At 36.6% G+C, this 23,290-nt stretch overlaps 3 protein-coding genes across 4 annotated transcripts; 1 reads left to right on the top strand and 2 right to left on the bottom strand.

The window, feature by feature from the left end:
- Positions 1-3,291: 3,291 nt before the first annotated feature.
- On the bottom strand, positions 3,292-4,280 carry LOC120276327 (ubiquitin-fold modifier-conjugating enzyme 1). The gene is made up of 3 exons (XM_039283048.1): positions 3,907-4,280; positions 3,747-3,808; positions 3,292-3,656 (listed from the first exon to the last, which is right to left on the bottom strand). Exons 1-3 carry the CDS (start codon positions 4,237-4,239, stop codon positions 3,527-3,529), a joined length of 525 nt encoding a protein of 174 aa, XP_039138982.1. The 5' UTR covers positions 4,240-4,280; the 3' UTR covers positions 3,292-3,526.
- A 589-nt stretch (positions 4,281-4,869) lies between these two features.
- Positions 4,870-9,858, bottom strand: LOC120275643 (probable beta-1,4-xylosyltransferase IRX9H). 2 transcript variants are annotated; one of them, XM_039282277.1, is made up of 4 exons: positions 8,541-9,858; positions 7,021-7,270; positions 6,047-6,247; positions 4,870-5,294 (listed from the first exon to the last, which is right to left on the bottom strand). In XM_039282277.1, the coding sequence occupies exons 1-3, from the start codon at positions 9,392-9,394 to the stop codon at positions 6,077-6,079; spliced, it is 1,275 nt and encodes a 424-aa protein (XP_039138211.1). In that variant the 5' UTR covers positions 9,395-9,858; the 3' UTR covers positions 4,870-5,294; positions 6,047-6,076. The 2 variants fall into 2 exon arrangements, with proteins under 2 accessions (XP_039138211.1, XP_039138212.1); XM_039282278.1 differs by having other exon boundaries at positions 4,870-5,250.
- Positions 9,859-12,881: 3,023 nt separating this feature from the next.
- LOC120275435 (fatty acid amide hydrolase-like) lies at positions 12,882-22,871 on the top strand. The gene is given in 23 exon segments (XM_039282005.1): positions 12,882-13,109; positions 13,193-13,316; positions 13,450-13,559; positions 13,662-13,722; positions 14,109-14,278; positions 14,280-14,300; positions 14,383-14,512; positions 14,591-14,668; positions 14,733-14,779; positions 14,781-14,881; positions 15,400-15,512; positions 15,598-15,673; positions 16,397-16,468; positions 17,595-17,645; positions 18,386-18,467; positions 18,549-18,632; positions 18,836-18,939; positions 19,097-19,189; positions 19,636-19,704; positions 20,020-20,084; positions 20,723-20,784; positions 22,019-22,114; positions 22,494-22,871. Coding segments are annotated over 22 exon segments (1,839 nt in total). The 5' UTR covers positions 12,882-13,109; positions 13,193-13,237; the 3' UTR covers positions 22,569-22,871.
- Positions 22,872-23,290: the final 419 nt, after the last annotated feature.

Here is a 23,290-nt window from a genome sequence, read left to right as displayed (position 1 = left end):
GATTATATTTTGATGTTGACTAGTGATAGCCTAGCGTCTAAAACGTGGTAACGTGCCAAGCCTTGTCACCAGCCTCATCCTTTCCAAGTTGGTTTAGAGCTGCCGTGGACTCTGGGTGGCTAGAATATTAAATACTATACATACCATAACCATCAATAGAAGTGCCTCCTTTGTAAATGTTATAAAAAGGCAATATCATGGAACTTACATTACTTCGTGTACACATGGTTATTAGGGAGAAGTGAAGAAAAGAGTCTACCGGCGTTGGCCAGGTCAGGGTTGGAAGCCCATGATAAATAATAAAAATAAAGGCATTAGGAGAAGAAAGAGCCAAAGCCGAGTATTAAAAAAACAGTGCGGACGGTACTGGAGGAGGTTATATATGCGCACAAAAAGAACTGGAGTGCTTTGTGGGGTAGTGGATGTGCCCTAGTCTTTGGAAGGCCACATTGACATGGATATCCACATTGGGACCAGCCGGGGAGGTGGGAATTGACATAACATCTAAAATCTAGAGGCCAGCTGGGGGAGGTGAGGATGGTTGCTAAACAAGTGTTGCAGTTTTCGGTAGAATAAAACATTAAATAAAAAACAAAAGAAGAAAAAAAGAACGCACCTGGATAGATTTGGTGGACGCGGTCGCTAGCAGGAAGCTTCGTTGATATTTCAAGTCACCAAAGTGAGAATATAGGGCACATTTGGATGTATTTGAAGACTTTTTTTTTTTTAATCTAGAGATGTTTTGACAAGAAAATCCAAGTGGCCGGCTACTAAAACAACCAAAAGCGCCCCCAACAATTTATTTTATAAAATAGACATTTAAGAGAAAAAAAAAAATTCAAACAGCTCCACACTAGTCTTTGCTACCAAGAATCCCTTATTGTTCATTGCACTCACATGATATAACATGATAAAGGATGGGAATTTTTCAAACTTAATAACTTTCAAACAAGACATTTAAAAAAGGATCAAAATGGCATCTTATTGTTTAGTGCTGAACCCTTTAAGATGATTAACTTATTAAGACGTGAAAAAATGTTCTTGCTGTTTACTTTAGGCGGGAAATAAGGAACATGCTTTTTTTCTTTTTTTCTTTTTTGTTCAGCACCCACTTACCTACTTTTTAGTTTCCACCATCCATAAATGAGTTCCCCTGCTATTTGTTCTCAGATCTGAAGATTAGACTCGATGATATTTTTGGTGCTGGAATTGGACTCAGCAGTCAATTCCCTACTTCCTAGTTTCTATCGTGTGCACACAGCTTTCCCTGGTATTTGTTCTCAGATATGAAGATTAGACTCAATGACTTATGACCAGCCAACAACCAAAAGCAATAAAATCTATCGCCTTGCCAAAGATTCTGAAGAAATTCTTCCACCAATAACTAGCATCGGAGACAGGTATTGCATTATCCCAAATCACATGTTGCCATTAGACTAGATAAATAAATAAAAAATTATCTGGGCGACCTACATATCAAGTGCTATGATGCATTCCATAAACCTGGATAAATATTTCCACCTCTGGATAACACAAAAGCAACACTTGTTACTTTCAATAAATATGGCCTACCAGCTCAGAAACCCTGCAGGCACCAAGAACATTCCTAATCAAATACAAGTGTATCAGGGTTCAGGTCCGCAGGCACTTCATTCTCAACATTCCATCTAGCATGTACTAAACCAAAAATATCTAGCATGTACGCAACATTCCACCAATAACTAGCATAGGAGATGGGTGTTGCATTATCCCAAATCTCATGTTGCCATTAGACTAGATAAATATATAAAAACTTTAGCAGGGCGAGCTACAAATCAAGTGCTATAATGCATTCCATAAACCTGGATAAATATTTGGACCTCTGGATAACACAAAGGCAAATGCCACTTGTTACTTTCAATAAATATGGCCTACAGCTCAGAAACCAAACACTGTCCAGGACTTAGACATCTTTTAATGAGCCGTGTGGCACTTGATTGTTCCTTCCTCGATCAAGTCAGCCTTTCACCTTCCTTTCCTTTGCCTTGGATTTTCTACCAAAGAGCCAAAGGAACCCAAAGTTGCTCAAGGCTAAGAAGAGAACTTACCAAGGAAGCTTGGAGACTTGAAAAAAACTTTGTATTTCTATTAAAGAGCTTCAAACTTACAACTTTGCTTCTTGATGCCCTACAAAGGCAAGACCTTAGGAGTATTTATAGCACTCCCACCTCCTCAATGGACGGTGGGGATCAACTCAATCCAACAGCTATAAATGAGGTTTTAGGGACCTCCACACAAACTCTACCAAAATATCTAAAGTTCTCTTCATGAGCCTAGAACCGCGACTTTCAGTAGACCCAGCCCAGTCTCCTCATAAATATAAAAGAACAACCATGACCATGTCATCATCCCAAAAATCTTCAGAATAATGAGATGAATAATATGGCCTCCAAGAGCATTTATCAGAAGGTATCTTATTTGCAAGCTTGAGACATTAATGGTGTGATTCAATAAAAAAAAGAAAATAAAAGCAACACACTCGTCTTAACCTCACCTTACTCTCTCACAAAACCCTAGCCAAAGGAGATCACAAAAAAATAAAGAAAGTGCAACTGAATATGGTCAATCCGAGGTATGGTTAATGAAAATACAAGATAGGTAAAAGTCATTGGATTGCCAACCAGGCCTGCCTATATATAAAAGGCACACACGCAAATAACATTACCATATGATGCAAAATGCCAAAAAGGCAATATAAATAATATATCGCATCAAGAAGCATCATATCATGAATTCGAGTTATTGGATCAGGGCAAGGAGAACAACATACTTCTTTTCATCCATTGATAAGACACCCTTTATCACGCCAAACATCGGTATCCTCAAACAAAACTCCTCACAAACCTCATTTGTTAGCATAGATTTGTCAATCTTTATTTGGTTAAGCGACCAAAACACCATAAATATCATTCATATTTTGAATCGCATGGGTAAAGCTATGAATGCGAACAAGGAAGGCAATGTGTCATACCTATCCTTTAGCAGTTACATTAAAGCTGAACACTTCTCATAATCTAAGTCAAATAGTCTCACTAATCTATGAAGCATAGTAATCTCTGGAACACTAATACCATAAATGGCCAGATGAGAATATGAAAGGAAATGTAAGCCTCGGTAACAATATGATCAAACTATTTAAATTTTCATTATCAACCAAAAAGACAATGTGAATTAATTTACCGACAAGAAAAAAGTGTGAAATGCACCAAAAAGGCATAAACTATAAACCATGCATTCATTGAAGAATGTAGATTATAAAACCCAAGCTAGTTAATTTCTTCCAACTAGACAACATACTATGATTTGGTTTATTAAAATGGATAAAGCAAAAATTAGTAGGCATGCATCTCAAGCAGGAAGATATGATGCACAATTTCGGTAAACCCTCATGTAATAGATAAATATCGATGCGCTGAACTCCAATTCAAATTTGAGAAAGGAGATTATGTTGCACTAATAGAAGCCAGTTTTTGGAAATGATACAACCTTAAGATTCAGCAGAGGTGGCCTCGTCATCTTTGTGCTTGACCATGCCGGAGTCGACGAGAATAGGCACCTCTGCAGCCAGCCATGGGGCCAGACCGAGGCAAAGGGCATGAGCGATTCCAAACCTAGGGCTATCAAAAAACACAGACAAAGCAGATAAAGAAAATTCAATTGAATGATTAACAAATCCAAGCATGCCGAGTAAAAATCGATTGGAGTACCAGTTCTTGGCCCAGAGCGGCTTGAAATGAACAGTCAAGCAGATCTTGCCTCCGCGGTACATCTGCCAAGGATGAAGATGAAGATTTATTTGTTTATTTTATACTACAAAATAAATAAAAAATATATCTATGAACAATGATTATAGAGCAAAGGCGTTGCCTTGTGGGTCTTGCCGTCGAGTTGGGGGAGCTCGATCTCGGGAGCGGTGGCGGGGTAGGTGACGGGAATATCGAACTGGAGTTGGAATTCGTAGCGGCGGAGGTTGTGAACGTACCAGCAAGTGCCCTCCCAGCGGGTGCCCTCGGGATTGGCGGCCGAGATCCGGAACCAGTCGTTGTCGTTAGACTTGTTCATGGAGGTGTAGGCGATCAGGGCTCGGTACTCCTCCTTGAGACGCTGCGTCCATGCTGCGCCGTCCCGAGGACCTGCTCGGGTCGTCAGAAGAGGGATCTTCGTCAGAGCCGACTTGGTGCTCGTATCCCACCCCTCCATAGCCTCCTCCTCCTCCTCCTCCTCCTCCTCCTCCTCACCCTCGATCTCTTCTTCTTTCCTCTTAAAAAAATCAATGGGCCTCCTTTCTTCCCTTCTTTTCCAAACATACAAGCCTGAACCGCGCGTTATCCGTACGCAGACTCCCGGCACTGGATTCTATTGATTAGAAAAATACTACAAATTTATTTTTTAAAACATTATAATACTAATTAAATAAAACCTTTTTAATCCTTTTTTTTTTTTAAAAAAAAAGGTTCTTTTACTTTTTATTCTCAACTACATGCTCATTAATAAAATATCACTTTGGTCTGCACAATCATATTATTTTTTTAAATTTAAACTTCCACGCCACCAATATTGTACAATGAAAAAAAAAATTCAAAATAAATGTTCTATTTTGCATACTCCTTACAGCAGATTACCACTTGTTTAGATTTATAAACCAGAATTAACATTCCTATGTAACTGAGGATCAATCCAGTACTTTCATCATATGGTTTAGAGAGCGAAAACATGACTTGTGTTGGTCCATCAGACTTGGTAAATCTCTCATTTCGGGAATCCATTTTGTTAATAATAGCATACACTGCGCTTTAAGGCACATAAATTTCCATACAACACACAAGACCATAAAAAGGGAACACTTTGGGCCATAGAGTTAACAAAGTAACACATTTGTTGTAATACAAAATTGATGCCCAGAAACCACTGCTTTTACACAAAATAATCTTTGGTATGAACTTGATCAGGTCATAAAGGCACAAAAACCATCCCAGTGATGCATGTGAACACTGCCCTTCTCGGATGAATGTGAACACTATTCTGTATGATTCCATATAACAACAACAACAACAAGGCTGATGAAGATCTATGATTAAAAGATGAGTTCTTCCAGTACAAAAGAATATTGAATAAACCTATGAAGAAGATCCAGCTTTCCTTCACTACTTCCGGGGCGGACAAATATAGCAGCGAGGACGGTGACGGTGACCACCATGACAAGCTCCTTTTCTGTTCAACAAGTTCAACAAAAACACAATAGGCTTCTCCCACAACTGTAACATTTGAAAAATGTCATAAGAATATACACATACAAATGGCCATTCAGATAAGTTAAACAAAATACCACACGGCTAGAAAATCTGTCAACCAGTTCAACCAAACCTTGCAAATCTAATGAGGATGATTTATAAATAAAGTCAATCTACTTAATATGGCAAACTGTTTGCCAGAATGGATTGGGGAGCTAAATCCTTAATTTATAGCCAAACTCAAACAGATTAAGATAATTCTGTTCTTATTCTCAATTCACCCTTATTTTCAATCCAAATACTCACAGCTAGTTATTGAGCGGTATTTGTTTATTGGTCTGATCCATATGAGCTTGATCAAATTAAATACTCAAGCATAGTTGAACCTCTAACAATAATAAACTCTCACTAATTCTAAAGCAATTACAATTCCAACTAATTTCTCTGAAAAATAAAAGGTTCAAGAAGACGACTATATTATCACTGTCCTATGCATGGGTAGAAGAGACTAGGCAAACTATCCTGCTCTCAAGACCGCATTAAAGAGGATTTTTGGTTATGTTCTGAAATGAAACACCATATTTGTTTCATTGTATGGGGGAAGCTAGGCCAAGAAGATAAAAGAGCAAATCAAGCAGTACTATATGCAAAAATTCTCTAAAAAATTTTAATCACCAAGATTTTGGTATCAATTTGCAAAAAAAGAGCAAGCCAAAGAAATTTTCCATGGAAGCTGAGATTGAAGGAAATGATATAAACACGTCTAGTAGCCATACCTGCCGAGGGGACTGCACCATTGCTGAATCCTACTTAACAGGAATCACAACATCAAGGTCAGTTGTGACTTGCCATCCGTTAGGATAGTTCAGATCCTTTGCATCCAAATGGATGTGCCAATTCATGATCTTTGAGCAGTCATATGGTAAGCCCACCATCTGATCTTCATCTTCAACAACCTGTTCAATAAATGTCGTCTCCTGCAAAAAGTTATATCCCAGATTTCAGATAAGATACTCAAATCCAGCTTCAAAGGAATGCGAAACATAAGTTTTGTTAAAGTCACATTTTATAATATAAAGACAATTAAAGGGATTATCCCACCAGAAAAAAAAAATGTAAGCACTTAGGAACGCATTCAAACTCAAAGCATTTTCTTGAAAAGATCATCTTTTTAAATTGCAAAAATTAATCACTAGACTTATTTTCCTACAATCCCTTGGTTGTATGATTCATGAGTTTGAACCATGCAAGAAGCAAGTGGCTAAAAATATAACCTCCAGCAATTAATCTATGTAGATTTCTCCTCTGTATCATATTCATATGTTACTCAGGAGGGTGATTTTAATTGACATATATTAAGAAGAGACCAATAAATGCACCATAGATTTCCAGTCATTTCAAGATCTTCGAAATGCTAATCAATTCAAGGCTAATTTCTCATAAATATTAACAAACCTTATTTAGTGTAGAGAAAGGCATAACCTACTAAACAAGACAACTTTCATAATCTCTTCAAATAAGCCCAAAGAAGGCAGTGTTTCCAAATTAGGCTCATAAACGAGAAAAGGGAGGTGGATGTTCCAAGAGAGGTTGCATTCATTTGGGCTGTTGGTATAGAATGATAATGTTTTCTAGTCACCCTTCCATGCATGATTTTTGACTTTCTCCTGTGACACTGTAAATTATCTGAGATTAACTGCCAACAATGCTTATGCACATTGATATAAGTTTGAAAGAAAACAAAACATACTTGAAATCCCTCTCTCACAGTGTCAAGTTGTCTGATGGGATCTGAAGTTGGGCGGCCCCACCTCTTTGGATCCCAAAGAATGCTGCTGTTGAATGCAAATCCAGACATATCGACATGAAATCTCCGAAGTTTCTTGCTTTTCTCATTTGTATGCCACCCAATTACTTGGCTCCCATTACAGACTGGACCTTCTAGTGTAGCTTTGTTTTTGCTTTGTGCAAGCATCGCAACGGGCCATGTGCCAAACCTCCTGTAAATTACACACCACTTACAAAAATAACAAAAAGAAATATACTCAAGAAAAAAGTGCTTGAATATCCTGCAAAGTTTTTTTTTTTTTTCAAAAGTCATATGCTTTCATCTCCAACCATTTTCAACTCAGTGATCAGCATGCTCCTCCTTAAAGGAAAGGTCACCAGTTCATATCTAAGCCATGATACCATTGATTATTGTTTATCAAAGGATAAAAGAAACCTGTATGATCTTACTTTCCCAAAATAACATCAATAGGAATGCTATGACCTCTGAGAGTACAAATATATACTATAAACCTTAAAAAACAGCTCTTCAGTCCCGTTCTTTCTCAAGACAGAAGCTCGGTTATAAGCTTTTAAATGCGATAATATGGATTCAATCAAGAAATAGTACATTGATGAGTATCCAGTTACAAATCTACAGCTAAATAACATCATACAGACGTTTCATAAAAATTTATTCACAGAAGATATTTGGTCTCCCATGCATTTCTGAATGGCTAAGCATAAGCTTTCACCTTCCCTCTTTAAACCAAGGATCCTAACCACATTTGTGAAGAAGAAGAAATACGTTATCTGCATATAAAAATAGATTCACACTGCAACCATTAAGAACTGTATATTAGTGAGTAGTCTCAAAGGCATGAGCAGGTTCTTCAGATGCATAGTCTACGTACTATGATGATGCTTTGATGATCATCAACATAGTCAAAACCATGATTACGGCTAAATTTTAGATGGTGAACAAAGAACAAAAGAAGCTAGTACATTCAAGCACTAACAAAGAAGCCTGAGCAAATTTGTTACATTTGCATCAGATAAGACTGAATGAAGATACAGTAAGACAAAACGACATGAGTCAAGAAACCTAAAGATAGCCAGCTAGCTAACACTTAGGATACCTATTTTTTGTTATGTTAAAACACTCTTCCTATATATTAGAACAAAATCAAGTTTTCTTCAGTGATCATGCGACACCTAGTTTGTTTTACTCCATTTGAAATCCTTTTGTTTTTCTTTGCAGTTCAAAGATACAAAAGGACTATATATATGCATTTATCTATTATGGGCAACTCTACTTCAAATGAACATTGCTCTGGAAAAACAGTTATGCTACTAATGGCCAAGGCTGGGCAGAAAGCTACTCAAATAATAATTACAAGCATCCACCAGGACACAGCAAAAAGCTAGGAGAACTTTTATGTGTGAGATAAGGTTCTGATTTCATTAAAAAATTAAAATAAAATAAAATAAAACAGATGATACCTGATCTCCCTCAAGCTCTCAAACAACTCCAGAGAATAGATATTGTCATCGTCTGCGAAGTAGACAATCCCATCCAGGTGATGCCGTTCAATATGCTGCAGGGCAGTGTTGCGCTGGTGGACGCCCCTGTCCTTGACTTTGGTCGAGTTCCTCTCGCAGACAAGATGGCGGTACATGACTCCCGTCCCCCTGAGCAGCTCGGCTGTCTCCATAGACGCGGATCCCATCTCCACCACGATCCACAGCAAGGGTTGGGGAACCAACCTGAGTGTCTGCCCCAGACGGTTGAGGTAGTATGCCTGAAGAGCGCGGTTGTAAGTTGGGGTCACCACAATGAGCAGCTTCCGCGGCGGGGCCAGGGAGTCATCATTATCGTTGGAAATGTCTTCCGTCCTGGTCTCCAGCTCAAGATTTGTGACGCCCTCGGGCTTCAAGATCTCGATGGTTCGGTCCCCGCCGCCGAGATCCAGCTGGGACTGGGAGTTGCTACCGAGGTTGGCATCAACGTGAAGGGTAGATGGAGGGGGTCTAACGTCAAAGGAGAAGTCTTGGAGACTCAGACCGTGATCGTGATCGTGATCGTGAATACCGGAGAAGGGGGAAAAACCAAGCAGGAAACCAGCGATGAAGAAGAGTAGGAAGCGTAGGATGGATCTCTTCCAGGCGAGTTGCTGCTGAGCCCACTTGCGGGGCTGCTGCTTGTGAGGGAGAGAGAACCCGTCATTGAGGATGCGGTGGAAGAGGTGTGGGGAAGGCGAAGGAGAAGAAGAGGAGAGGTTGGGCGGCGAGGACCTCTGGATCTGGACGCGCCGCTCATGGTTGGCAGGGGACAGCGTGCGGCGGATCGATGCCATTATACTACTCCGCCAGCCGCCGCCGCCTCCTCCTCCGCAACAGCAGCAGCAGCAGCAGCAGCAACAACAAGAAGCATCGAATTATGAGCAATGGATGGATGCGCTGATTGAGGATGACTGACTATCTTGCTTTGGCTTTGGCTTTGGCTTTTTTATTTCTTTTTTATTATCTACCGCACTTTTTCCAAGAAGTGAAGGATGAGGGATCTACCGTCTACGCAAGGAGAGCCTTGGGATCCGATGAAGATCCGGTGCCGGTTTGGCGAACCAGACCAAATGCTACAAAACCTTGGCCGACGAGAGAGATTGATGATATCATTATTACCACGCAGACGCAGCCTCTTTGTGAGGCGCCTTGTTGTGAGCGAAGACTAGGTAGCGCAAATGGCGGCCATCATTCGGATGTCGGAGCGACGACACCACCAGACCAGGATAGGCGAGTACCGAGTGAGACACCAACCAAACACCCGTTTCCTTTTTGTATTTTTATTTCTAATTTTTTTAATTATTTATTTATTTATTTATTTATTTATTTTTTTTTGGGAGGGTCTTCACTCTTCTAAGTTAATTATAGAAAATAATGCATTGTCTCTGTAGAAATATATAAGTGTTCAAATCACGTTTTTTCTCTTACCTAAATTGGGGTTCACAAATGGCGCAACATTTCAACCAAAACATCAAAATTTGTGCTTCAGCTAATTACTCAAGTATATGGTGAGAGAAGACTATGCTCGTACAAATGGACCTGAGTAGTCAACATTCAAATAACCCTCAGCTCCAGCCTTTCTCACATAATTGAGAAAGCCCAATAACAGGCTTACCTAGTTGATTTTCAGTTTACAAATTTTCCAATGTGGCCATTTATGATTGAAGTTGTTGGGTTTTTTTTTTAAAAAAAAAAAAAATTAATTTTTTGACTGGGGAAATAAAAAATATTGCTCACACAACAAGGGCTAAGTGCAATGCAAGTTGAGCAATACAATTTGAGAGGTTCAAATTCAAAATAGTTATCAATGGGCTAGCCCACGTTTTTTTGTTGTTGAATTCTTATTTATTAATATAAACATGTTCAACTAATCTTTTAATGTTATATTTTATCCATAATTTTTTTCTACAGTGAATATAAATTTTTTATTTATGTTAAAAAAAATTTCATATATATTTCACTCAATTTCAAAATCTATGCGTTTGCAAAATTTATAAAATATATGGAAGAATTTATTGTTTTGAGTAATGAATTATGTATGATGGGGCTAGCCCATCAACAACCAAATCAATTTAAGGGTAAAAGGTGGCTAAAAAAACACAATCATGTTTTTTTTTACTTTTAGTGGTCAATTTTAAAGTAACCAAACTACATAAATTCATTAAAAAAAAAAAGAAAAGTGAAATAAATTAAATAGAAAGTAGTTAAATACTCATCCTTGAACTACCTTTGCAACAAAATGATTTATTCATAGGTAAATATATATAATATATCTTTAAAAATCAACAAAATTAGATCAAATTCTATAGTCACTTGAATTTACTTGAATAATGAGTAAAAACTTATTTATTTATTTACTACTTAACTCAACTAGATGTAATTGTTTATTTTAGTCAACAATTTTAAACATGGTAGAATGCCGGAAAATAGTATATTTAATTTTTCATATTTTATATTTATTAAAATATGTTGAGCTTTGTCAATATATATATATATATATTGAGTATTTTGATATATTAAGAGGTTCAATGTCTGAGATAGAAATATGTTGGTAGATTTAAATGCATGATTGATCATTTATTGTATTTTAAAATATTTATTAGGGCTCGTATCTTTTCCATATAAAGTTCATTTGACCCTTATAATTTACAAGACACTCAGATGACAATATACTCATGTATTTAATTTTTTTTAATTACTTAATGTTGAAGTCAATGTGTTTTGACTTACATAACAGACATACATGTTAAACGTGATATAATACGCCACATCATCCATTAGAAAAGTTATGTATTTTTCCACCTTGTAGCGGATGTGTCTTTTTTTTTAAAAAAAAAAAATAAAATCTAAAATTTTAGAACATTTAATTTTTTATTTAAAAATAAAAAGACTTTAAATTTTTTATCAATTTTGGAAAATATAATTTTTAAAGTATTTTTTTTAAAAACCTTGTGATAGCATATAGGATTGCTATAATATATATATATATTCTAAGGAGATGATGAGTATTAAATAATTTCCAGAAAACAAAATATATTGGTGCATTACCGTATGGATGCCTTGTAATTTATATAGCCTAAATGGATTTTGTAGGCATATTATAAAAACATTAATATACATCTTTAAATTAAAATGAATATAATGCATTATATCTTATAATTTGCGGAGATCACCAAATAATGCATTTAAGCCTTTGAATATAATAGGAAGAAAGCGTACGGCTAAGCATAGAAATATGTCTAATATCTAAATATATTATGAAAGACAGTGTTAGTCATATCATTAATTAAAATAAAATTTTTCATTTGATAATGTAATTATAAATGATTTTATGTTAGAACTCTTGGAAGTAATCCAATGTACATGAGTATATTATTGTATAATTGCTCATTATATTTCAATTTATTTAGTCTATTCTTTTCTCCCTCTCACCTCTCACAAATCACAATAACTCAATTATCACATAAACCTCTTAATTATTTTTAACAACATGGATGCAGCTCCTATCAAATTGCTAAATAAATGAGAATCTTCCTATAATACTTCTACTCTCACTGCACCTTTTGAAATGATCTTCTGTTGATTGATATTCAGGTGGTGGTTATGCTACTTTTTCATAATGTTTTCTCTGGTAATGAGTTTTTTTCACATTTACATTTACTTTACATGAGCTTAATGAATTTATTATATTATGATTATCACACAATTTAATGCTGAATGTTGACTTTGTCTTTGATAATCTTTGATTTATGATATATATATATATATATATAGTCCACATCGGCACTCACTTCTATATTTATTTATTTCTTTCTTTAATTTTCCAATCTTGACGAAGTCTATGCAGTATTTTCTTAGCTTCGATTTGGAGTAATTAGAAATAAATGAGAGCATGGATTCATTCATCAACATGTAACAAGATATAATATGTGGACAGTAACCAACCGCACATTATAAATTTATAATCAGTTTGATTTGCTGGAGGCCAATTCAGGGCAGGAGGCCTACCACTGCTGCCGGTCCTGACCAATCTCATCGAACCTTCCCTTGTTGTACGCTGGGAGGAGGCAGACACCCGCAGCGGTTCCATCTCCAATCAGCTCCACCCGCGTGTGCACAGCAGCAGAATTACATATCACACTCGTGACTTAACTCCTTCCTTCCTCACGGGCATTGGCCTCGTTCATCAACTTTCCCTATCGTTTATTAATAATAATAATAATAATAATAATAATAATATTATTATTATTATTATTATTATTTGTTTGTTTGTTCATCCAGACCAAGTCAATAAATAAGTGGATACTCGTCCCCATCATCCCAATCTCCCTCTCGTCGTCGTCAGGACGTGGGTTTCTCCGCTCTGTGGATCGTAGACCCGTTCCAGATCCCAGGCTCCCTCACTGTCCGAGGGGATATATCAAAACCTTCGCCACTAAAACTTAGATATCGACAGGGGAGGCGACTCTTGCTTCCTCCCTCCTGGTAGTGGCAGTGGTAGTGGTAGTGGTAACTAACCATCCATTTCCCATTTCTCTATATATCTATCTATCTATCTATCTATTTATCGGCCGCTTCCTATTTGATCTCAGTCTAACTGCTGTGTGATTTGGAGAGAAAGAGCTTAGCAAAGCGAGATGGGGAAGAAGCGTTTCTTGTTGCCCGTCGAGGAGGTCGATATCTCTGCCGTCAAGTATCAGCCGGAACCAATCCAAGGTGTTTTTGTTTCCGATCCTTAATAATTCTATTTCTCAGTATTATCACCAGCATACAGCACTTTCCTCTATGGCTCTGTCCTTGTGTTTAAAGTTCAGCAGACTGATTGCTTGTTTAATGACGACCTCTGCAGCTCCCCATCTGACGGGATTCATGCTGAGACTTTTCGTTTGGCTTGTTGAAACTCCGCTGATAGGATCCCTCGTCTTGTCTGTTTTAAAGCGTCAGAATAATGTTACCCAGGTTCTGTTTCTTCATCCAATTCTGTCATTGTAGTATATCCTACTTCTTAAAGTGGAGAATTTTTGAAAAAAATGACCGGGAGACCAATCTTATTACTAGCAGTTGCTATGGAGTACCGTGATTCCAGAGCCACCAATGTTTCGACCCGAGTTTCCACCTCAAGGTAAATTCAGCATATATTTACTCTTTGTAGGCACCAATTGTGAGTCTGGAATTCTTATTCAATAACAAATGGATGATCCTTTGCTATCTGTGCTCCTGTATATGTATAGCTTTTGGCCACAGTTTTTGCTTTATGTTTCATTGAATATTTTGCTATTGCTATAACTATACTCCCTCATCCTGAGAGGATGACACTCCGTTTCATGGATAATTGGTAGTTCATATCCTTTGGCATGTAGAATAGGTTTACAACCTTTCAAAAACTCTGTAAATTTGAAATTTTGCCTCCTTTCCATGTTAACTCCCCTTTATTCAACTGATTTCCTGGTATAACATCATTTGTGCTTCCTTGGAGAGAACTCATAGTGACCAGGCTGAACATTGCAGAGCAAGAATCTGGGATCATTGTACTGGATGAAGAGACTGACCCTCCCAACCGTCTAGAACCAGCATTGGAGTGTCTTACTTCTTATGATCCTTCCAAGCACTGGAACTCAGACTCCCATTCTTCATTTCTGTATTGGACGATCCGTGACTTTGCGCATGCATATAGATCTCAAACTCACAACCCCATCAGATGTAAGTTACTACTACTAAAAAAAGTTATTATAACTTGTTAGCTGCTGAAGAGTAGTGAATGCATCTCCTGTATGGAAACAAGGTTGCAGAGAATATCATTTCAGCGATTGAAAACTCCAGCAATAGTAAGACTCCCTTACATCTATTGATCACTTTCAATGCTGAAGATGTGAGGAAACAAGCTGCAGCTTCCACACAGAGGTTTTTAGAAGGTATATTATATTCATGTTTTCCTCCTTCCTTTCTTTTCTTTTCTATCAGCTTATATTTTGTTACTGTGGCCCTTCCAGGAAAACCCGTATCTGTTTTAGATGGCATTTTTATGGCAATTAAGGATGATATAGACTGCCTACCTTATCCAACCAAAGGTAACCCTGAAAATATTTTCTCTCTGTCCCAGTGAAAGCAAGCTCTAGCCTTGTTTTGAATCAGGTGCAACAACATGGATGCACAAGGTCCGCGCAGTCAAGCGAGATGCAGTCTGTGTTTGCTAGATTGCGGAGATGCGGAGTGATTTTTATAGGGAAGGCAAACATGCATGAGCTGGGGCTTGGGACAACTGGGAACAACCCAAATTATGGGTAGGTTTTTATGTTATTCTGTCAATTTAAGAATCGCATAGGTTGGTTCTGTAGCTTACTGCCACTAAGAGAATTTCTATTCAAAATGACTGTACATATGCTCATAAGGAGTTGAAGGAGACATGGTGAGCTGAAAACGTCTTGATTCAGAGGAAAAACTAAAAAAAAGTATATTAGATTAAGAATATGCTTCTGTCAAAAAAGAATATCAGGTTAAGAATATGCTTGTGTATAAGTGGCTATATTTTTTATAACTCTTTCGAGCTTCATAAATCTTTCTTTAAGGAAAAAAAAAATGATGCAAAGGAATTTAGATCACTGACTACATGTTTATGACATGCACGAGTCTTTGATGCTTGAATTTAGTGTGTTTGTATTATTTCCAAGACAGTCAATCGAAATTTGCTTTCTAGTTGGGATGGCCTTAGCTGTTCCAATGAACATTGTGATTAGATGTCTTCTCTCTTATCATTACAATTGTCTGTGTACTCATATGTTGTCTCCAAGTGGTTTCTCAGGACAACAAGAAATCCACACGCAATTGACAGATACACAGGTGGATCATCCTCCGGTCCAGCAGCCCTTGTAGCAGCTGGATTATGTTCAGCGGCAGTCGGGACAGATGGCGGAGGTTCCTATAAACAAAATTTTAGGGTATGTGTACTTTTCTGGTTTGGATCTTACTCGGCTGATTTATTTTATTTTTATGATGACAGGTTCAGTTAGAATTCCATCTTCACTTTGTGGTGTTGTGGGCTTAAAGACAACTTATGGCCGGACTGACATGGAAGGGTAGTGTTCTTGAATTACAATTATTCCATCATTGACTTGTTTCTTGTTGAGATCTATTTCTAGTGATATTTCTTAGATTTCTAGTGTTTTTGTAGTTTTCTTCCAAAAGGTAGCATGTTCTCTAGTGACTTTTCTGATGAAGGCTCTTTTATGGACATGACAATAACAACAACATGATAAACATTATTGAGCAGATATCAAAGAGAACTCTTAGAATTCATATGTGTAGCCACAGAAAGTTATAACTAACATGGGAGGTGGACCCAATATATATCCTGGACGCCCACGTGTGTGGGCACACACAACTTACATGATAATAGTGTGATGAACAAAATTTGTGATGCACATATGTTAAATTTTAGAAAGGAAATTAACAACTTTAAAACATTTATTGCATATGTGCTGTGTGAGTGATGAAAAGTGATTTGGCAATGATCATGTACAATGCACCTTTTCCAATTTATGCAAATGTTGAAGTGTAAGCAATCATAAACATTCTTAAATCCTTTTCATAGTTCTGTCATAAAACTGCATTTCTTTTGTCTGCTTTATGATTTGTATATTCTTTGCCACACTTTTACGGTCTCCGACATATATTTGATTTTGGACAAACATGTTCTTTTTGTTTTGAGTGAAGTCATTCATTGAAATCAGTACCTTTTTACAGTGCTCTTCCTTGCACGACCAACTGAGTTTTTTTTTTTTATCTTTATCATTTTGTAGAGCACTGTGTGGTTGTGGGACTGTTGAAGTTGCTTCTCCTCTTGCAGCTACGGTTGAGGATATCATGCTGATGTAAGAATTTTCATATAGATTGAATATATACAATATATGCATATATTATCTTAGACAGAAAGTAAACTGATCATTTTCTTTTACGCATGTAAAGTATGAACATAGAATCATAGCATGCCTAATAGATATCACATTTTCTGGTGAGAAGCTTTGCGATTACGTATATTTTGCTCTCTTTAGATAATCACTTTCAATAACCAACTTTTCCCTTTATACTGGTATGATGCAAGGTCCATCGTTGTCATTTTTATTTACAAAATCTGCATATGTTCTGTGGTGCTGTGAAATGTGCTGGTTGCAGACTTCTTCCCAAATATCTGACTGGATCCCATATTGCCTGATATTCAAACTGGTGACACAAGTTCCTTTACGATTCTTAAAAGCATCATGAACTGTTATTCTGTTTGATCATGGGTGAGACACTGAGAGTAGATATGGGGGCACTTATGAGCAATTGATATGTTAAACAATTTGCTGTAGATCACAATTAGTATTAGTCTCTTAAGGCTTGACTGGATTGCAGCCATAAGCAATGACTTGTGGGTGTTTATTAGTGTGGTCCTTGCTAAGGACACACATATACTCACACACAACCGGACTAATGGAAACTGTCAGCAATGGCTTATTTTATTGCATATGATGCCCAAGCATCCTTGTAGGCCCAATTTCACAAGTGATATCTCACCATCTTGAAAATTGGTTTCAGCAGCTCTTTTCATGCATATTACGGTATTATCATCTTACATATCTTGTGGATCAGATAGAGGTTATTGCTGCTCATGTTTAGAATGGCTTGCATAATGAAAGCATTAGAATTCAATCTCAGAAGGCTTTATGAATTGGTGCATGACAGATAAAGACAGCATGATGCTCTAATACATGTTTCTTCTGATCATGATGTCCTATTTTGAACCACCACTGTCAACTTTACAGCCTCTTATCTTACTTATAGAGGTTCAGTTGTAACTATGTAAGGCATTTCACATAGTTTAAGATATGTAGTACATTTTTCATTGTTCTGAAATTTGATGTATGTTTTCTACTATTTTTACCTCTCAATAAGACCAAGGTCATATTTCTATTCAAACTTGTTATATGGTATTCTAATATTACTGGAATTTTTCAGCTATGCGGCAATGTCAGGATCCTCTCCAGATGACAGAATCAGTTTACATCCCGGTTACTACTATAACCTTATCTTCTGTTTGGAAAAATGCACATGGTTTTATTGCCCACTTTCAAAAAATTTTGTTAAAATCTAGAGCAACATATGTTTATATTTCATATTTGTGGATGAAAATCATGTGTCTCTAGTGTTTGGGTATGACACAATCAAGATTGTTAGAATCTGTCTCATTTTGTATAATATGGGTTCATAACAAAGGTGAAATGGTGCGTATTTTTTAAAGACACACAACCTCGTTGATCTAAGAATGTCAAAACTCAAGGGCATTGTGTGGCATCTGATGTTACAGCCAATAGGATTAATTTTCAGTTATTGCTGAAGCGTGGTCACCAGTGCTTCATTAAAAAATAGATAATACAGTGAGAAATTGCAGAGGTACTTAAAACCAAGAGGAAGATGAAGTAAAATAAAAATAAAGCAACCTGTTTGATGATAAAAAGATACTTAATTTTGAGCTAGTTGTGGTTGAATGTGACACAAGTTGTTTCAGAACTGTATTTAAATGATTAGAAAAATGACCACAAAACCAGAACAAATATTTTCACACTCTCTATCACTGCCTCATATTTCAATGCAATGATGATAGTTCTGGATTTCTAGCAACTGTCATAGATCCAAAATTATGTGGCTTATCATCAAACTTCCTGGTACTTAATAACTTACCGATTTGATTTATAAATCTCAAAAACATATTATAAGGAAATTCCTTAGCATATTTCCCGTTTCTTGCAGGCACCACTTTGTTTGCCCAATTTATCATCACCTCATAATGTAGATGCATTGCAGTCTCTCAGACTGGGGAAATATACAGAGGTATGGTTTATGTTCCTTCAGATTTTATCCATTTATCAAGATTTAAGTATAAGGTTTATACGCCTTGAATTTTATTTGCAGTGGTTTAATGATGTCATATGTACCGATATCTCCAATAAGTGTCAGGATGTCCTTAATCAGCTTTCAGATACCTATGGATGCAAAGTGAGTCTATCATCAGACATGTGTGGGTCACTTTTTTCTTATTTCTTTGGCAAAAATATATATTTCTTGCTTTTAGCCCTGGAAAAGATCACTTATTTTGCCATTTGGATGGGCATTGTACATAACAGATGCTTCTATGTGCTTATTTATACTGTTTACACAATTTCTTTTGCTAAGAAGCTAATCTTTATTCTATTTTGTAGATAATGGAGATTATTTTGCCAGAGCTGCAGGAGATGAGGACTGCCCATGTAGTTTCAATTGGTTCAGAATCTCTGTGCAGCTTAAATCCCGATTGTGAAGACGGGTGTGAATACTGAGTCAGAGTCTCAAATTTCTTTTGGTTTATCACCTAAGAATCAATTTTTTAATTCTGCTGTTTGAATCTATTATGATATGCCATTTACTCAAACACTATAAGTTCAATGACAAGATTGACAACAATCAAAGGGCGATCTCTGTAGGAAAGGAGTGGAGTTAACACTTGACACCCGTACTAGTCTTGCACTTTTTCGCTCATTTTCTGCTGCAGAATATGTTGCTGCCCAACGAATTAGGTAAATTTGACAGTATTATGAAGCTGACCTTGATTATTAAAGCATTACTAAATCACTTTTAGGAGAATAACTGTGTCCTATACATATGAGTAGGGTAGGATATGCATCATGAAAGCCTTTGCTTATCTTTTGATATAATGAAAATTGAAAACCCTTTCAAGTCAGTAAATACAAATGGTAAGGAATAATGTGCATATCCACTGATTTCTATTTACTGTAGTTTCAAGGGGGAAAATATTTCTAGTTCTCTCTTTGTTCTTATTTGGTTGGAAAATGATCTATGGTGTGCTTATATTGGTAAGCTATTTATTAAAAGCAGCATAATCAATACAATGCCAAATATCTGTGGACATACTGATTCATATTTTTTGGTTTAAATGATTGATTTTTGATGAATTGAGTCTTGACTTCTATTCATTTATCATGCACTTGGTCTGTGATGAAAGGAGGAGGATAATGCACTATCACATGGAAGCTTTCAAGAAGGTTGACATTATAGTGACCCCAACAACTGGGTAATTTGCTCACTTATCATCTATTTTGTTGTTTTGGTAGAATATCATAAGAATATGTCAGGGAAGTTAGCACAGCAGTTTGCCTATACTACCAAATTTGGAAATCCATTTTCCTACCAACATAATTTTCCATTTTTCCCTGACTCCCGGACAAGATGGTCTTTGTCTGGGGTTTCATTTTTGTTCATATAAGACTTGCACACTATCCCATGATAATTCTTGGTGCATGACAACTTGCTTCAGAAGGAATTCTACATAGAACTGGCCCTTTGCATTCAGGATATTCACTAATTGAATTTTCTTCTCGCTACACAGCATGACTGCACCTAAAATACCTACAAGTGCTCTGGCATCTGGAGAGTCAAATTATGAAGTATCTGGTATGTTTGCTGTTCCATTTTAGTGGATCTTTGGAGTCAATAATAAAAGTATTCTTTTTGAAGATCCGCTACTTGCATTATTGGATGCTCATCATTTGGCTGAATGTTTTTGCTATTCTCAATCTTGTTTTTCTCTTACTAGGCAAGGTTAATGGCATAAAGAAGAAATTGCGCATGAGACATATTGATAAATTAGATAGGGGGATGATGCCCATTGGGCGATATCAAATAATGCATTATCTAGATTTAGCTTTATATTGTGGCATGTAGTCATAATCTTTTGGTGGATGCTCTGGTGCAGCTTCATATAACTATTTGTTAGTTGCAGTTAACTTACATTTACTACATAGTAAATTTATTATCTAGTTTTCTTCTATACTTCATAGATCATATTTCCTAAAGAAGTTTCTATTCCCTCATCCCTGTCTCCCTCTTTCGTAAGCTTCCAAGATCATGGAAATTATTATGTCCTGTTCATTACATTCTCTCCTTTACCATGTGGATGCTCTTTGTTGGTATAGTTATATCAAATGGATTCTGGTATGTTTTTCCTTGTTATTTAGGCTGCAAACTCCATAAAGTCTACTTCATACATTACTCTTTTGTTGATATGTGACAATCTCATTCTTACTTGACAGGTTATCTAATGCGATTCATAATAGCTGGAAATCTTCTTGGTCTTCCCGCAATTTCTGTTCCAGTAACTAAAATTTCCTTTTTATTGTTATATTTTCCTCCAAATGCTAAAGCTTGCTTTTTATTTGCATTTATGGTATATTTGTTGCATGATATATATTTGGCAAGTTACTTGTGAAGGACACATTTTCTATTCCTCACATCCTGAGTAGTTTCAGGCAGTGATACAACTGTATTTTCCCTCAGTAAAACTTGTAGGTAGATAATAGAGAACTGCCACAGGCAAGCCACTAGCATATACTTACTGTGGTTGGTGCAGGCTTTGCTTATTCAACCAAAAACACGTCTACGAGCGCAATTAGCCTGAATAAATTGGATTAGTCTGCAAAGAGAAGCATCCTGTTTACCTGTTTCTGATATTACCAAGTGGGTAATAACAGTCATTCAAAAGCTGGCAACATCAATTGCATTTGTGACTAGCTGATGAAATTGATAGGGGAATTCACTGTTATATTCTTATCCCAAACTTGCTGACGAGGGGAAAGTAATACACTCTCTGATATACCATAAATTCATAAATTGGTGTTTTACTTGATACCATAAAACTTTAGCCTGATGTCATCGACCATATAGATTGGAAAGCACAAGTCAGCTTAGAAGCATGAGGTTGATTGACTTAGCTAAAGAATAGTAAGCTATCAATTGATTTTGTGATACTTGCTTACAAGTTATACATATAGGGGTAATCTCATTGCAAGGTTATCTCCTCCACACTAAACGAGGAACTCCAAATTTGAAATCCTTTCACCACACTCATGCAAAGAAGACCACAAACGATGAACAAAGTCATTAGGTGTTAATATGTGATATTATACCACTAACCTTAGATGTAGGTAAGAAGAAATGGAATCAAACTAACTAAAACTAAGGTAAGACATAGTAAATAAAAATGATAATGAAAATTCTGTGTAATTTGGCTTTCTAAAATAAAATCTTATTTTTGTGGAAATATGCATGGTGTATTATCACTTACATCACGTCTGGACTCTTGGATACTGAACTAGAATTTTAGCCTAAGACCATCAGGTTAGCTGTAAGAGCTGAGTGAATCTGATTTGAGGGAAAGAAAACTTTGAACATGATGCTCCTATTAGCTGCCAGCAGCACTTTAGATACAAAACCAAAGATGTTGAGCTTGCATTGTAAGATGAGATGCTATACATTCCAGATTTTAGCATTTAATTTTACTGTAGGCTTGTGTATGTCTATATGTACTGATGGATGCTTCGAAAATTCAGGTTGGTCATGACAAACAAGGACTTCCAATAGGCTTACAACTAATAGGTCGTCCATGGGGTGAGGCTACCATCCTGAGGGCGGCATCTGCAATTGAGGTATGCTTTTTGAAATAATGAAAATGAATCTGAATAATCATTTTCAATCTGCTTGTACAAACTTAGAGGACCTTGATAGACTTCCCGTATGATTAACAACTATTGCCTTTTCTTGGACACGTACCAGGCCACATAGGTTTTCAGATGAGCAAGTTATTGGGAAGTCTGCTTTGCACAAATAGCATATTTCTTGGTTTAGATGATGATGAATTATCCAGGTTTAGGCAAAAGAGTATAGCTGTTTGGATGTATCTAAATTTATGAATATACCACATATGATCCTGGGCAGACTGCCTGCACTTTTATCCTTGATGGTACCAATTCTTGATCTTTTTACTACTGATAATGCTTAGGAGCAAATATTTTTGTTGATTTTCAGGAGCTCTGTTCAAGAACAAGGAACAGGCCTTCAACATTTTATGATATTCTAAGTTCGGTGGAGGTCCTCAAGTAGATGTATCATGCATCTACCAGGATATGTACTTGACACAGTTCCAAGTCCTTGCTTGCAAGCAAGTTTCTTATATTCCTAATACCATTGCCTTCGGTCAGCTACTGTTTGTGTGCTTGTCTTTTCTTGGAGTAATGATTTGATTATAAGATGCAACTTATCATTGATATATAAAGAAGCTTCACAGGCTGGTTATTTAAAATGTAAACAAAAAAGCTCAGATGAATTTCGCATTGTGAATCAGGACTTAAAGGCTGTAATAATGGCATGTATCAAGAGTAAATTGTGTGTCTGTGTGTTTCTTTCTTTTATTCTTTCTTCTCCTTCTTGTGCGTTTTACACTGTTAGTTTTCAGACACAACTTCATCCCGGGAACATGTACTCCTTGGACTTGCTTTCGTACCGTACTAGTCAAGCCTAAAAAACAAAAAAGGATTTCCTTGCCATCTCCTGGGAAATAATTGGCGGCTTCTACTCTCGACCTTTACAAATTAAAAACCAATTCAGGGAAATATGCACTTTAACCGGAATGAAAATACTGATATAAGCACATATGCTAATAATGTGCATCATGAAAGAAAACCACATTGTTTTCTTGCATCCATTCACAGATTAAGTTGGATGACATATAAAAATCCTTTCTTTTGGAAGCAATTATTTGTTATCTAAGAACTCAAGCATCATTTTGGATTGATATATATATATATATATATATATATATATAA

The sequence above is a fragment of the Dioscorea cayenensis genome, chromosome 14, assembly GCF_009730915.1.
Source record: "Dioscorea cayenensis subsp. rotundata cultivar TDr96_F1 chromosome 14, TDr96_F1_v2_PseudoChromosome.rev07_lg8_w22 25.fasta, whole genome shotgun sequence".
NCBI classification, from domain to species: domain Eukaryota; kingdom Viridiplantae; phylum Streptophyta; class Magnoliopsida; order Dioscoreales; family Dioscoreaceae; genus Dioscorea; species Dioscorea cayenensis.
This window is presented reverse-complemented; position numbering and strand designations above follow the sequence as displayed.